At 35.5% G+C, this 17,803-nt stretch overlaps 1 protein-coding gene across 4 annotated transcripts in view; it reads left to right on the top strand.

The window, feature by feature from the left end:
- Window positions 1–17,803, top strand: part of LOC145674559 (protein bric-a-brac 1-like) — a 1,152,100-nt gene that overhangs the window by 1,114,515 nt on the left and 19,782 nt on the right. For 3 of the 4 annotated variants that reach the window (XM_081744734.1, XM_081744736.1, XM_081744737.1), the window contains one exon: window positions 16,230–16,505. In XM_081744734.1, coding sequence (XP_081600860.1) covers window positions 16,230–16,505 — 276 coding nt within the window. The remainder of the gene's footprint in view (window positions 1–16,229; window positions 16,506–17,803) is intronic. The other variant, XM_081744738.1, reaches the window with a different exon arrangement.

Below are 17,803 nucleotides of genomic sequence, written 5' to 3'. Positions count from 1 at the left end.
AAACAATACCCTGATCGGATTGTCAGTTTTCTTTTACTTGTTCTCAACAACTAAGCTTAACTCTTGTTGATACATATCGATTGTCAATAACTGCTTAAAGAAAGAAAATGAAAAGGATTTGTGACCTTTCAAAAGGTAATCGTTCTCAACCGGTTAAAGAGATAACGAGAAGGGCCCAGTAAATGTGGCTCACGCTACTGAAATATTGTTGTATTGGCTTTAAGAGAGAGGGCCGGCGCAACCATGATTACAATACATGCATTTGCATGGGACGGCAAAATCTGTCATACCTATATTATTTAAAATAAATATTTCTTGTTGGAAATAGACTTCATGATGATAATAATTAAATTTATTAAGATGACCGTTTATTTGAACACTACATTAATAAATCATATTTAGGTTGCATTAGTTTAAGGTCACATGGACAGTGCTAATGCAAATGGTCAAACAAATAACAGTATGAAAAGCTTGATTGTTGTCAAATACTAGAACTCAATTCTTAAACAGTAGCAAACATCTGTTCTATTTACTTAGTTATCACAGTTTTGATATTAAAACTAGTTTTATTTTTGCCACAAACAAGTTCCTTATCGTTGAAGGTAAAAACAAGATAAAAAAAAAACAGATGTAGAAGGAAAATCGAGAAATAAAGATTAAAAAAGTAATTGCACTGGAATTCCAAACTGATATATTGAGATTGAGGCTTGATATTGAATTCTATAAAAAGGATTACCATCTTTCCTCTCTACAGGTGTGCTTACTTTGTCTTTCACTAACATAATAGATTATTATTTAAAGGTAAAAACAGACACAATGAGATTGTATTAGTAGTGTTTAGGCCCTTCTGAATGCAGGTGTGCTTTCCCTCCTTTTCGTTGTTCATGATGGGGTAACACACTTAAGATCGTGTTTTTTAAGATTTGTTCTTTCTAGAGAAAGGACGTGGCAAATTCTGCCATTACATAGGGGGGCAAATTACCTAGGGCCGGCCCTGTTAAGAGATGATATGAAGTAATTATCGGTATCCATAAAAATATTATCTAACTAGCTGAAATGCTCGTTCTTCGCATGCGTACAATAGCTTTATGGAAAATGTTTGAACCCTTTCCCCCCTTATGATATATGCACTTAAATGAAAGTGTTTGACATAAATTTTCTACTCCCGTACACTGCTAGGATACGCCCATTACTCAGTGTGACATGACGAAAAACTTTGAGGTGAGTACTGTTTAAAATAAAAGTCATTTCAAATGCATAAACCGTTAGCGTGAAGAAATCACAGTTAATAGACAACGCAGATTTAATGTGCCAAAAAAATATAGAAATTTCCCCTGCTCCTTGAAACAAGAATTTTCTAAAATACTGGATTATGTGTCCACTTATTTGTATATTGAGGAGTTTTATCTTCTAACTTAAGGGGCTTGAGTTTTTTTTTTTTCATTAATTCTGAACTCCGTATAATCCTTAAGATAAACTGTTTAATTGAAGTGATGATTGAAACATATGTCGATTTCAATACTAAATATGTTCTAAACTTCATTTCAAAGTTTTCAGCCATCAATCTGAAATGCTATCACAGATAGACAACGTCGCTTTCAATGTGAAGAAGAAAAATAGAAAATGTCCTAACAGGCATTTAAAAAAAAGTGCTGGGACAAGTGTTCGCTTATGTTTAATAAATTTGACGCTTCCAACGTAGGCAATTCCTTACATTAAGCATTTTCTTAATAAATAGTGGCAGATCTTTGTTACAGGAATGATTGATTTCTTTTCCCTAGAGAATTAAAACTTTGGTAGATATACAGGGCGTACGATTTATTTTGATACGCAATTGTAATCTATTAAATTAATAAATAAAAAACAGTGAAATGTTGTACCATCCAAATATAGATAGAACAACATTGTTCGGTATACACTGCAATATAACTAGATTAACAGTGTTGCCAACCGACATAAAGATCCATTTTTTTAAATACTAGTACGTCAGGTTATTACATATTTCAAATTAACATGTATACCGAAAACATACAATACCACAATTGTTATGCATGGTTGCAAGCTAAGAACGCTACAGTATCACAAACATCTAAAAGCAACCAAATTTTAACGATAATAACGCAAGTAAGACGATCGGAGAAATGTATGTCCAAAATACTTTAGTATCGAATACTACTGTTATCGTAAGATGGTATTTCGAGCAAGTAAAAATAATTGTACAAAGCACTGAAAATTATTAGATTTTCTTCAAAGAAGATTATTTCTAAGAAGTGCAAAAAGTGCTTAGATAAGTATCACAGTGAATTTCGTATATGATTTTGAATGGACATAAACTGGATATATATAAATGATCGAAAATGACCGATATCAGAAGGCGCTAGTAAAAATTGACTAACTAAACATATTACTAATTTTTCTTATTTGAACCCAGCAAAGCGGCTAAGTGACGCTAGTAAATAAATAAATTAATTAATTAATTAAATTTATGGTGTTCACTGATGTGTGTCATTGACCCGTTAGTATGAACTTCTGCCCCTCGAAGCAATCGGGCTAGTTAGAAGCCTAATGAAGAGTATAAACTTAGGTAAATTATTTACTACACCTCTCAAATGCAATTTCGTAAACAATTCTACGAACCTATTTGTCACCGATTGATAGCTTCAAGTTGCACTCATTTGACTTTTTAAGCACAACACACAACAAATACGTGTTGTGCTGCCGTAATGTTCTGAGCGATGTATCAACTAGTCATATTACATTTATGCAAGTAATTTTCTTAGTCATTGCTTTTTGGCCTGTTCGTAGGTTCAACATCGAATATTAATCCTTGATTTCATACAGGCTTATAGGATGATTAAGAATGTGGTCGCAATTGTCACAGCTCATAGTTTTCAAATGACCTTCAAAGAAAATGATCGCAATAGTCTCCAGTTTTCACATAATCGTAATTGCCGCTGGTCGCAATTGTCATATATCCGAAATTTTGTGTTTAGAGTAGGGTGGGAGATTTGTGTTTCATAGAGTATGAATATTAGTATGCCATTAATTTACACGAATTTGATCTGGACGACAGGAGAGAGTAGAGAGAGGAGACGCAAAGTGTTGAGATAAAACATGGGGAGCATTTTGTAATAGTGATACTATAATTACGCAATATGTTTTGTCGCACAGTGCTGTAAACGGAAATATTGATAACAGAAAATTCCCGAACTTCAATGTCAAATCGAAAAAACACAAAAACAAGATTTTTACTGTTTGGAAATTCAAAAACTGAATGCCCTGGACTCTCGCCATTCCTTGCAAAGAGGAGTTGCTGGATTAGTGAAAGTGCCGAATTATTGAGAGTGTCTGGAATTTAGTTTAATACATTGTAAAGTTACACATATTTTCATGGAAAAAATAGAAAAAACTTCGTAGTCTACTTGAGATTATACGCATATAATTACTCACTATGAAACATGTCCAAAGTTTTTAGTTGAAGCAATCAAGATGCTTGACGGCGGCATGTTTTACCTCGAAATCGCTTTACAAGCAACAATAAACAGACGTAACAACAATACTGTATGTATTTTCCCGCAGTTAAAATATAAACAAATGCAACCGTCAACGGATTGTTACAACGTCATGCGACAGATGCCAGATGTGATGCTGGACAGTCAGGGCGGGATTAGGGAAAGTCTAGTGTATTTTAAAAATTCATCATTGATACGAATAAGTGTACTGTATAATTGTTTATTACGAAAATGTTTTCAACTTAATACTTCAATCAACTTTTAAAATCTATATAAGAACAACGGCATCCTATAATTACTTTGTTATACATATTATTGGTATTCAGTATTTACATTTTATGCTCTTATGTAAATTTTATACTAGAACACATTCATTTCATTTAATTTGCACAATATTGAAGTGCTGTGCATGTTTCATATTTTTGACTGTACGATAAAATGTGAACTGCACGATGTTAAATATATTGACTGTCTGTAGATGCTTTCTTTCATTTAAGAAAATATACAAAAATATATTTGAAAAATATGCCGAAACCCATAAATCCAATAATTTAGGGAGATCCCTTATAAAGCGATAAAATTTCACTAAAGCGTTGGCAGTAGCATCTCAATAAAAAAGTGTTGTCTAGTAATATATAGTAATGAATGTACAAGAAATCAAAATACTTGTTTTTCTGTTTCATCTGATTTTTCTAACTACATGGCTTATAGAATCCGGAGGTTCAATGCCGCGTTCATAAATGCTCTCCATTCACTTCTATCCTTAGTCAACTGGATTCAGTTTCTACTTTGTGTTCTATTTCTTTCAGATCCATCGTAATATTGTCCTCCATTTGCGACTAGGTCTTTCTAATGGCCGTTTTTCGACTGGTCTTCCAGTTAAAACCTTAAAATCGTTCCTACTTTCTTCCATTCTGGCTACATGACCTGTCCACCTAAGAAGTCTCCTAGACTTAACGACCCTAACAATGTTTGGTAAGCGGGCCACCTCTTGTCTGTTCGGGACGGCCTATTCAGTGTATTGGCAGCTAACCTATATCTAGAGGCATTTTACCCAGTTATACCCAGGAACAGTAACTTTTAGTTTAACTATCTTTGCTTTTAGAAATTCTTACAGCTACAAGGTTAAACATATTATATCTCAAAACAAGGTATAAGCGATTATTTCTTAATCTCAAATGCTCAGAGGGGGGCGCGGTGGCTCAGTGGTAGAGCGTTGACCTCCAGTGCTTGGAGTCTCAGGTTCGATCCCAGTTCGCGCCGGGTTTTCTCGGGGTTCTCCCGTTTCCTCCCACTTTCATAATTCCACCATTTCACTCATCTCTCATCATCACCGTCTTCTTTAGCCTAACCGGCATAACCGTGGGACGTAAAACTTACAGATTTCATTTCATTTTTCAAATGCTCAGATATCAAGAATGAGAACTGGGATCACATGAAGTGGTGAGGGTTATTTATATTTGAAACGCATACATACCATTATCAACGATTGTTGATTCATTGTTGGATTACAATCATTATCTTGGATAATTCGTTTTCAAGATATTCGCAGTGTTACCTAATTTCGTCACACCACCTTGTATTATGATGCTGTGTAGCTCACTACTTATCACTTGTGATATCCAGTAAAAACCTTGTCTACCTTGTATGGTTTGTTTCCTAAGAGTTATATCTATCCATGTATTATCTCTCTCTCTCTCTCTCTCTCTCTCTCTCTATATATATATATATATATATATATATATATATAATATATGGTGTTTCAAAACAACACCAACAATGTTTGGGAGGTGATTCCTGACACCAAGACAAGACACAAAGTATAGACCAACTTGGGTGCACAAATGCTTCCTTTCGGAGTTATAGGCTGCCGAAATCATGAAAAATTGAACTTTAAAGGTTCATAGCTAAAAAAAAAAAAAACTATTGGATCTACTGTAGTCGGGTCAAGACTTCACTTAGGAGCTAGTATGTGCCCTATCCAAAAATCCATGTTTCGGAGTGCTTCGGTACTTCCGTAACAATTTTTATTGAGGTAGTTGATGAGTACTTCAAATTATATGCCCGCAGCCAGACTCCATCTATAAAAACAGTTGCGGAAGTACCTCAGGATTTTGAAACATGGATTTTTGGATAGGGCACATATTAGTTCCTAAGTGAGGTCTTGACCTGACTTCGAAGGTCCCATATATATATATATAGTGTTAATGAAGTATACCGACAAACTGTGAGAGGTGATTCCTCACATCAAAATAAGAGAAAAAGTTGATATGGACCTATGGCGAAAAGTGCATAGTTTCAGAGCTATTCCTGTCCAAAATCGCGAAAGAGCTAAATTTCAACATGCCCTATTTCGAATTCCAGAAACTGTTGATGGTGGTCCTTATCAGCATAAAGGAAGGCAAGCATGCACAATCCAAAATTGCATATTACATCAATTTTCAATGGGTGTGCAGGGTATCCTGTACAGGGTATAATTCTCAAATATTTTCTCAATAGAGTTTTCAGATGTACCTTGATTTCAAGGAGAGTCCAAAGGAGACAGGAGGTAAGCCTTGACAACAATCGACACCCAGTGCTTCGGGAAGAAGTCGGAAGTGTTAGGGAACCGGCAGCTCCATGTCTTTTTGTGTGTTCGGAAACGTGTGCGGCGATATATTTCGTCACTGTATACTTCACGTTTTCTTCAATTATAAGCGTGAAAGAAATCATCGCAGCATGCGTTATCCCAAGTACGAGAGACCGTGTTGCTGACGATCCTTAACAATTCCGACATTGCGCCAAATGATTGCCTGTTCACTGTTATCAAGGCTTATCATTTGCCTACTTTGGACCAATCATAAAGTCAGAGCATATCTCAAAATTCGGTTAATGGCATGTCTGGGAATTTCACCCTGCTGCGAATACTCTTCACACCCATTGAACATTAATGAAATATGCATTTTTGCATTGCGTATTCGTGACTTCCTTTATGCTGATAAGGACCGCCACTCCACGATTTCTCGAATTCGAAATGGGGCCTCTTGAAATTTGGCTTTTTCGCGATTTTGGACAGCCCTAGCTCTGAAACTATGCACTTTCCCCCACAGGTCCATAGGAACTTTTTGTCTTATTTTGATGTAAGGAATCACGTCTTACAGTTTGTCGGTATAGTTCATTAATACCCTATATATATATATATATACCGGACATAGAGAACAGGTTGTTAAGAAATTAGGGTAACACTACTAGAGGCCTTCTCGATCCGCAGCCTGAGGACGCGCCATGCTATGGTCATAGGAACCTACATTACACGGTTTCATTTTTCTAATGAACAACAGTATACGAGTAGAGTAGAAACCCTCTCGTCCAACTTCGGCTGGTCCGCCACGCCGGTTGATCCAACCGTGCTAGAGAGAAACTTCTCCTTTCTCGTCTGTGATTTATTAGGCTCGTTGTCGTTTACTGCCATCGCAGCATTGTTGTTTACTTGCTGTTACCAATTGTCAGCTTTAGTGCTCCGTCATCTCTTGTATCATTTCGTTCGTTGCGCGTGTTTTCGCTGCACAGTTTTTTAGGCTTATTGTTCGTTGGTTTTTTTTGACAGTGTTCTTCTTTGTTCTGTAAATCCGTAATATTTTCTGATAATCCGACTTTTTTGCGTTGCGACCATACTCCTAGTCTCAAAGGTGACGAATTAGAGGGGTTCTACTATATCTTTCGTTCTAGGGAGATCATACGATTTTCATTAAAACTACTTTAGTGTTCTACCTTGACTTCTTATTTACGCACACACAATACTACTCACATAAAATATTTATCTGTAGAGTTGGGATCGTAGTCGAAGTTGGGATTTTCGAAAAAGATAAAATCTGCACACCCTCAGATGAATTCACCCAACCTTTATCAATCTTTCCTTGCTTATGTTGATTAATCTTTTGCATTTTATGTTCAAAATAAAGTTTTGCTAAAATAAATAACTTTTTTTTCGTCTGCGTTAAACTAACTTGTTTAATTTTGCTAATATTTAACTTCTAGGTGCAATTAACACACTCCTTTTCACACAAACTGAACTTAGACGAAAAGTAGAAGAATTAAAAATTAAATCATTTTTCTGCAAATTACTAAGGTAATAAAATAGTTGTCAAAGCTAATTCTTAACTTACTTCTAAAGAACAAATAAGGCGATAAATCGTTACGCGAATTTTGAATGTAAAATAACAAGCCATTATGTGACTCTTTGCAAAAAATACTATAGGCAATTAAGTATCAAAAAACATTTTCTTGTGCAGAAAATTGCGGCTGGAATTCGAAACAAATTAAGTGAAAGTCATTTTTCCTTTCATATAAATACTGGAAGAAAGCAACAGTATCTGGCATTTTCAATATACTTATTCTTTGAACCTTCGATCAAGTCAGAGAGATATTCTAAGCAGTAACTTCGAACCATGGACGTCCATCCAGCCTTCATTCCATATTCAAGTGAGTTGGAAATATATTTTCCTTAAAGACAAAGAGAAAATTTTGTGACAATTCTTTGGTTGGGTCTTACAGCTGTTAAATTTAACTTCACTAACAGATTTAATTTAGATATGATTCAACAGTCTTGTACTTCAACTTAGTATATATTTTTCATTGTTGGAGATTTAACCCCTCAAAACAGTTAAGCAAGGCGGTGTCCCGACAAAACGTACCAGTGACAAAACGTACCACTTGAATTTTCGCGACAAAACGTACCACTTTTGACGATCTGTCATAAATGACAACCTATCATGGATTAATTAAGGCATTTCTGATATTTATTCCACGACAAAACGTACCACTTAAATAAATTACAACCTGTCATAGACTAATTAAAACATTTCGGATATTTAATCCGCGACAAAACGTACTACTTCATGTTAAGAAACTACATCCTCATGAGCAGGTAAAACAACGGCAGTATAAGGTTGAGAAGAACAGACATGTAATGTATCGAGTTGTCAAAGTGCAGAAACTTATTGGTAAAAGAGGGCTCATTTACAGAGGAAATGTAGCAGCCTATAAACTGAAAGACACAACCATAGATCATGGAAACTTTTTGGATATTATTCCTTTCTTAAGCAAATTTGATCTTCCGCTTAAAAGTAATTTAGGTATGGTCACCGAGAAGAGTCATATACGAGGAAGTAAGCAGGATAGTGGTCGCATAACTTTTACTAAACACGGTGAATTATGTTTTGAATGCTATCAGCGCACTTACCAGAGAAGATATTTCGAAAGAAGTCTCTCAAGCTTCAATATTTTCTGTTCTATTAGACACTACTCAAGATATAGTAGTTTCAGGCCAGTGTTCTGTTGTTTTACGGTATGTTGTTAAAATGGTTGTTAAACAAAGTATGGTTGTCATTGTAAAATGCATATCTACCATAGGCCAGTGCCTTTACGGTTTACTGCTGGAAATGCTGTAGAAGTTGAACCTTGATATTAAGAAGTGTATTTGAAATTCAACCGATGGCTCAAGTAACATGCAAGGACAATATTCGGATTTTTTCAATTCAACTATGATCAGTTACACGTGTGATTCAGTTGATTTTGAGTTTAACGGCTCTTTTAGCAGCGAGGCTATATGAGACGGGACATACTGATTTACGGGAAATCCGAAGCACATGAGCTCCCGCCGGGAATCGAACCCAGGTCTCCCACGACAAAGGCGCATACGCTAACCGCTTAACTACTAAGAAACTCAGTTACACGTGTGGTGCTACGCTCATATACTCAATCACGTCATATGTGATCTGACAAAAAATTGCATTGATTCTGTGTCATTGTTCTGCTGAATGACTGTGCGATATTTATGCGTGAGTCTTATCAGCGAATGTACATTTGGAAGATCAAATGTTAACAAAGGCGTCTTACAGTTATTGCGGAAACAAGATGGTAGAAAACACACTGTTTTTCAGAAAAAGTTTGGTCATTTTTCGAACCCAAAAAGTGCTTTGTATTGACAATAACAATTAAGAAAATTGCTTCTACAGAAAATATCAAACCAAAAGCTTAAAGCAAAAGGATATATAAAAGATCTCAAGTTCAAAAGAATTCAGACAGCAGAAATGTTCCTTAAGATATTTCAAGTGACGACCTCTCTGTCAAACTATCTCCAAATAGAGGGTGCTGCTAGTGTAGTCCAATCGGATGATGCAGACTACTCTGTTCGTACTGAAAGAGTAGAGAGATGATTTTGAATCCGTTAAGAATGCAGCATTAAGCTTTGCAGAATGGGCCAATAACAAATTTGAAGACTTAGAACGTGATTTTTTTTCTATTGACTTATCGATAATTCACCTTCAGAAATGGACAAAGATTTTTCCTGTGAATATGAAGATGAAGCTGCTTCTATCTAATGACCAGGTATTGCATCGAAGCATTCAACACAATATTGGACATGGTAGTTTTGAGTATTTCTTCAAGATTCAAGAAGTAATGTACTTTATGGATTATTTGGACCCTAGCCACTTCAACCAAGTAACAGAACTTCCAGACGTGCCTTACGATAAACTTACATATTTTCTGAAAAACTTCAATTAAGAAGTTTTCAAGGATACTATAAATGTGTTCTCTTGGACTTTTGAAGGACGTGGATATCCTTGAAAGTTAGTCTTGATGACGAGCACAACCGAGGAAAAATGACTGTGCTGATGGTGCAAGTGATTCAGATTTAGGAGAAAATACATTTGTTTACAAGGAAAGCGAATGCAAAACGTGTTGCAAAATTGTCCAATGTGCTGCTTTTTAACTTTGCAGAATTGTAATTTGTGCAGTAATACTTATCCAGGTTTCCAGCATACAAATTTTTATTGACTTTGCCCGTAACTCATGTAAGACGTGAAATAAATTTTTCAAAATTGAAATAAACTGAAATACATTAAAAATAGGCTAACGAGTACCATGTCTCAGGAACATTTGAAAACATTTTGTTGATGTCTATTGAAAAAGATTTATTAAGAAAATATTTCGAATGCAAAAGTGATAGATACAGTAGCATAAAAAACTAGTACACTAAAACATCTGCTAATATTGTAATATAGTATACGTTCTCCTTGAACTTCATATAATAGTTTGAACAATTCAGAATAATATACTGATGAAAGAATATCAGATTTTAATTGTCAGTTGTTAATACTATTGACTTACTGTAGAAAGAAAACTGTGCAATTGATTTGTGACATTGAGATGCTGGTGGCCCTTGTGGGAGAAAGCGCCCGCGCCCCTCTAATAATGCCTATCCGTCTCTGGTCCAAAGCCTGGATAAAGTGTGATGGAAATCAGCAAATATTCAAATATTGCATATGTAAGATTCTTGCTGGTGTTGGTCTGGTGAGAATCTTGCAGATATGGTCTTGGTGTTGCGAGAATCTTGCACGCATGGTCTTAGTCTTGGTCTTGCATTATTAACCTTATTTTGGCTGATATATATATATATATATATATATATATATATATATATATATACTAATATACCATCCTATCAAGTGGTACGTTTTGTCGCTTGTCATTATTTAAAGTGTTTTTAGAAAACCCTTCACAAGCAGCCCTCAGGGTAAGTGGTACGTTTTGTCGGTGGTACGTTTTGTCGCGTATTCAAGCAAGGCTACTGCTATCGTAGCTACTGCCAGGCTACTCCTATAAAAAGCAACAATTATTTAGTCTACTATAGTTGAACTGAATATTTTGTTAACGCTATACTACTAACCGAGATCTGATATTGCAATAATTCATTGTTGTAAATGATAAGATGCATAAATAAATCAAATTTAGAGCTGCTTGCTATGCGCCATGCAAACAAGATAGTTAAAGAGCACGATACAAACATGCTTACAGAGCACAATATAAACAGCATGCTTGTAGAGTACAATACTAATAACATTCTTATTGAGTACGATAGAAATAACATGCTTGCAGAGTACGATACAAACATACTTACTGATCTCAATACAAACAACATGCTTGTAGAGTACTATATAAACAACATGCTTGTAGAGTACTATATAAACAACATGCTTAGAGAACGATACAAACAACATGCTTACAGAGCACAATACAGACATGCTTATAGAGTGGCCCCGCATAGCGTAGTCGCTAACGCTCTTTCCTTTGCGGATACTCGATCAGCCATCTCGAGTGAAGCTTTTCCTAGGTTTTCCTCATTCACACCAGGCAAATGCCGAAATGGTACCTAACATAATGGTCCCAGGCAGTTTCCTTTCTTATTTGATAGTGGGATCACGGAGGGACGTCATCCCTGATACTCGTGACGGGCTAAATGGCCTTAGATGACGACAGCTTAGAAATCGTAATCCTAATCCTAACATACTTCTAGAGTACAATACAAACAACATGCTTACAGCACAATACCAACAGCATGCTTACAGAGTACGATACCAACAACGTGCTTACAGAACACAATATAAACAGTATATTTACAGAGCACAATACAAATAACATACAGTGCTTAATCGATTATAAGCTCCGACTTAAGGTTGAAATCCTTGAGGGACTTTTATAATTGCTTACTATGTTTTTGGACAAATGATAGAAGTGACAGTAGATGTTTTTTTAATGTTTGTTTTTACTTAAAGTTGTTAAATAATTATTGTTGTTTTTTCAGCTTCCTATTTTATTTTCACGATAAACGTACGTATCTCACAGTAGCAATATATTACAACGTGAGTTCCAGTACATAAAATAAATGGAATCCGAGTTTCCACAATTTTTCACAAGTATCAATTGTTTCTTAAAGAAGAGTGGAACTAGATTTATTAGAATATCTACTATATCCATGCATGCATGCATATATAATATTCGAATATTAAGATATTTATGTGTACAAATTTTTAAATATTCAGTTAATTTTAATTAATTGCGGTTTGATTTATTTCCGAATTAATCGCAGAGGGTTATAATGCATCGTAATTTTAAAATTTTAAATTAGATTGGTAATTTACCTGCAGAGATTAGCTGGCCTCTGAGTAGAGTTTCATAAATGAATCATTATGAATAATTTATCTTAATTAATTTTGTACCTTTTATTTATTTATTTATTTATTTTTTTTAGATTTGTAGATTTTATAATTTATTTCGTATAAACGTAAGAGCTCTTATTCAGTTTTCTTTTCTCTGTGAGTGTTGAAGACAATAGGTAAATCAATCAATAAAGTCACTAATTCGTCCAGTAAGTCCGTAAAATCAATAATATAATTTATATCAGTGGCAGATCATATAGTTTGAAAAGGATAATATACATCCAAAAAAATCCACATTTTAAATGATATTTCGTACTTAAAAGTAGTTTCCTACTGTTTTATTCTCTCTCCCTCTCTCTCTAATATATATATATATATATATATATATATATATATATATATATATATATATATATATATATATATATATATATATATATATATAATATAATATGAATAATTGAATGTCGAATGAAAGCAGGGAGTTCGTGTTGTTATTCAGTTTAAAATGCTTTGTCATCGCGAATTCTGTGGAGAATTTAAAGCTTGAAATTTATAAAACGATAATCATACCTGTTGTACTATATGGTTGCAAAACATGGTCGCTTACTCTGAGGGAAGAACGCAGACTGAAAGTATTTGAGAACAAGATCCTGAGACGAATATTCGAACCCAAGAGGAACGGAAATGGAGAATATCGGAAATTTCATAAATAGGAACTACATGACTTATACCGTTTACCGAACATTGTTAGGGTCATCAAGTCTAGGATGCTCAGGTAGACAGGTCATGTAGCCAGAATGGAAGAAAGTACGAACGATTTTCAAAGTTTTAACTGCAAGTTCAATCGGAAAACGACCGTTAGGAAGACCTAGACGCAGATGGGAGGACAATAATAAAATGGATCTCGAAGAAATAGGAATACAAAGTAGAAACTGAAGCCAGTGCAGAGTTTCTGTGAACGCGGCGTTAAACCTCCGGGTTGCATAGATCATAAAACTAGCTAGCTAGTTAGTTATCAGTTGTATTCTCCTATTTGTAGCTGTTGATCTTCCATTTTTGATCTGTTGCAACCAGTAGTTATACATGTACTACTTGAAGTAGAGTACTGAATTCACGTAGTTTAGAAGTCTATCGTAGATTCACACTGTGAAACAAAACTCACCTGCTTTCAATGTGATTATTATTTAATGTCACTTTTTGTTATTGTTACCCTTTATTCTTTGTTTTTCCTTAGTACAAGGGTTAGTGTTACAACTGTCTTGGCTGAATCTCGCCATCTTTAATTTGAGTTTGATGCTAATAATGATGATGCTAGTAAGTCATATAAGACTGTAATCTTAGTACGTCAGTTACTGGACGCGATAATTCTTGGAGGAAGGGAATTTTTGAATTCTGTTTTTTGCAATACATAGGTAGAGCAGTTATCTCGATCAATCCGTTAACATCCTTACGGGCAACGGTGAATAATGCTGGCTAACCATATCCCATTTAAAATATAAAAATTCCCTAACTTCTGTGCAACCTGTACAGTAACAAAGAAATGATGGCTGCCTATAACAATGGGATATGTACTTTTGTTTCTGCAATTATGTCGGCCGAGTTCATTAACGAAATCAATCCATTAACATCTTCACGGGTGACGGTGACTGTAATGCTGGCTATCCATATCCCATTTTTACTATTGAAACAAAAATGTATAAATATACAATGCTAGAAGTTACATATCGCACCGTTAGATGGCAGCATTCATCCCTCATCGGCTGCCATCTACCGGACGAAATTGAAACTTCTACGCGTGATGTTTACTGTCTAGATGAGAGTTTATTCACGACTACTATATCAAACAGAATGTAGTGATGTGACATCATGGAACTTTCAGAAACAACCGCCGTATCTCGATTATCTTAAAAAGAAAAAAAATCCCTCCAAATGGAAATGAAATAGCATAGTCATGATTCCAGTAAACATTTGTAGTTAATAGTAATAAGAACGAGACTAACTTGGTATTCTGAGTTCATAAAAGCTCCATATGGCGATAAGTTTTAACCGAACCTTCATTCCATTCTTTCTTGTTCTAATGTTTGCACAGTAAACGGTATTAGTATTTCTGTGCATGTCAATACTCATTATAGTATGAAGGTCTGTCAAATGAAAACAGAACGTCCTCCATAAAACACACCCCTCGCAAAAGTTGGCAATACTGCTGTTACCGATACTGCCATCTCTCAGGAGAAGAAATGCATAGTGACAACTCACAGGTACACACAGTAGTTCATTCATTGCTCTATAGGTGAGCGTAGTTGAAAAGTGTGTTCATCAATCCACATCAGAGATAATGGCTCTATGGGCTTGTCCTGAGCGCGAATCATCTTGCAGTGAGTGGTGTGCGTCCTTTTCGGAATCTCTTATGCCACTCCTGCACACTTGTCTGCAGTGTTCACCATCCACAGCAGACATGCGACGATGAGTTTTGTGTGTTCCAACATCCTTAGTCACCAAAAAATGAACCACACTTCTCTGCTCTTCTTTGCTTGTCTCCATTTCTAATACTGGACGAACACACTTTTCAACTACGCTCACCTATAAAACAATAAACGAACAACTGTGTGTACTTTTGAGTTATTACGATACATTTCTCCTTCCGAGAGTTCGCAGTATCGATAAGTAACAGCAGCGTTGCCAACTTTTGCGAAGAATGTGTTTTATGGAGGGTATTCGGTTTTCATTTGACAGCTTCTCATAAAACGTTTAGTAATCTATCTAACCATTTACAAACACATCCTAGAGAAGCAACTAATATTTTCTTACATGTCAAGAAAAGTAGGAAACCCTTAAAAGGTAATCCACTTTCCTATTTGCTGTCTCACACCTGTATCCAGTGGCGTAACTTCAAAACTATAGTTGTCAGTGTGGTACAAAGAAGTCAGTGGCATTGGCGTCGTGTAACTAAAACTGGACAGGTTTCTTTTACATTAAATTAATTCAAACTTCAAGTTCTAACTTACATGATATTGGTCTTGCGAGTAACGCCAGATGAAGTAATAAATCTCCTTTATACCGGGTGAATCAAAATGATATTCCCGATTTCGTTAGTTTATTATTCGAGCAGTAATGAGTTTTCCTTGCCATTATCTATATTTTTTTTTCTGGAATATAATCTCAAAAGGTTTCTCTTTCTATTGCAAAGTCGTAGTTACGTAGACGTCCACCAGGAGGCAATTTAGTCGAAATGAGCATTATGGCTTCTACAGGCCACAGAGCGTTGTGTGTGCTTGATTTTCATGCGACCAAGTCCGTTGTGCAAGTTCAACGGCCTTTCTGTGGGGAAATTTAGGGTATTTGTGCCGCCACTTGCTGCAATTGCGCTTGAATTGTATGAGTGCATCACGGCAACTGTGGCCGATATCGGCCCTGACATGCTACGAAGAGTTTGGCAGGAACTTGATTACAGAATAGATGTGTGTCATGTAAATCGTGGATCGCATGTTGAACATTTATAATATGTTAGAAAGAAACTTTTTGGTTGATCAATCAGTGTGTGTAATCTGTTTACATACATGCTATTAAAAGCAGAAAAAAATCTTTGAAATCGGGAACATATTTTTGACTCACCCTGTATATAATAATTTAAGCATTATTGCATTACAAACACTAGAATAAATTTCAAATAAACTATTATGTTACTGTTATCTTGATTGCACGCAGTTTCTTATATGCCTATTTCTCACTGTTGATTTTGCAGCCGATAGCTACCAGTATCAACTGCAATCCATGTGGCAGAAGTGTTGGAACACCAACCAAAGTCTTGTGCACAACTTGCGATTTCGTGAGAGAGGACCACTCAAGTCTTGGCGCCCAGAGACCATGGCAGAGGCCATTTTTTCCGTTCTGAAGGAAGGACTGTCCTTATCACAAGCTGCGAGGAAGTACGACATCCCGTATCCAACATTTGTTCTTTATGCCAACAGAGTACACAACATGCTGGGCCCTTCCACTGATGGTGGAGCAGGTACGAAGGTCCATCCGTTAAAATGGATATAGTTTAATTCTATCTATTAGGGAATAGTCATTTTTAAGTCTAATAAATGTCATTTTTTTCAGTATATTTGTAATGTATGTTTCAAAGTTCTAGGGTTATTCCACAGTTTATTCAGAACACTGCGATAGCCAATTTATATACCGTTCCAGTGTCAAAATAGTTTAGTTGATTAGTATTAACTATGCTATATTTCTGTAATTTCAATTTTGAGTAAACTTATAGTCATTAAATATTCTTAAGTTTTACGAGGGTCACTCAGAAAGTAGTACCAGTTTTATAATTGGAAACGAAATGTGAAAAAAAATATCCGATTTTTTTTCGCCGTTTGTGCGCATTGAGCTTCTACAGAATAAGCATTAGGAGTCTCGAAAAGACTTCAGTCACTGTAATGTCAGTGTATGTGTAAATATAAATTGGAAAGATTTATTCAGAAATATTTCGTGATTAGTTTTAGACTTCCAAACTGTGCTTTCCATAAGTGTCGGAAGTGTTATAGAAAAATTCCGTCCGTTTGTCGACAGGTATTAGAGCAAAAACGGTAACAGATATCGAGAAGTGGTTTCTTGCGAACGATTCAGCGTCTTAGGACAACATATCATTACCATCAGCAAACAGAAAGTGGTTCAAATTTATTATTACTTCCGTTTCGAATAGTGATTTCCATAGACCAAGAACGATAAAAGATAACGGAAAGCAGCAGCTTTTAATCGATTCAGCACCCGAAAGGCAAGCTTCATCTTTTTGGTTAACCCTCTATTCAAAGTTTATCGCCATAGAACAGGTAACGACAAACTGTTTTCTGCTATCGATTCAGCATCTCAAGAGAACATTCCGGTAAAAGATACTGAAAATAGTTTTTCTTGATAGATTCTGAATCCCAAAATGAATTTTCTTTCTCTCTTCAATCTGAAAGTAATGAAAATTTACAATTTCCGGTTACACAACACTGATCGCATAATTGGTGAAACGGAAATAGATAGCGACAACCAGTTTTTGATATGGATTCATTACCCATGAATATGTTTCACCTCTGATTGTATTCTTCTGTTGCAACCGGAAGTGATAGATATCAGTTAGCATTTCCGGTTTCAGTATCAACCTCCGTAGAGCCAAAAACAAAGTAAGAGCCAAACCTCCATACGGATTCAGCGTCCGAGAAACAGGTTAAAAAGTAAGAGATAGCGAGTAATGGCTTTTTGATATGGATTCAGCATCCGAGGAACATGTTGAAAAGTAAGAGATAGCGAGTAATGGCTTTTTGATATGGA

This window comes from Thermobia domestica, chromosome 17 (genome assembly GCF_964235325.1).
Source record: "Thermobia domestica chromosome 17, izTheDome1.hap1.1, whole genome shotgun sequence".
In the NCBI taxonomy this organism is placed as follows: Eukaryota; Metazoa; Arthropoda; class Insecta; order Zygentoma; family Lepismatidae; genus Thermobia; species Thermobia domestica.
Note: the sequence above shows the minus strand (reverse complement) of the source record. Positions and strands in the feature narration are given on the sequence as shown.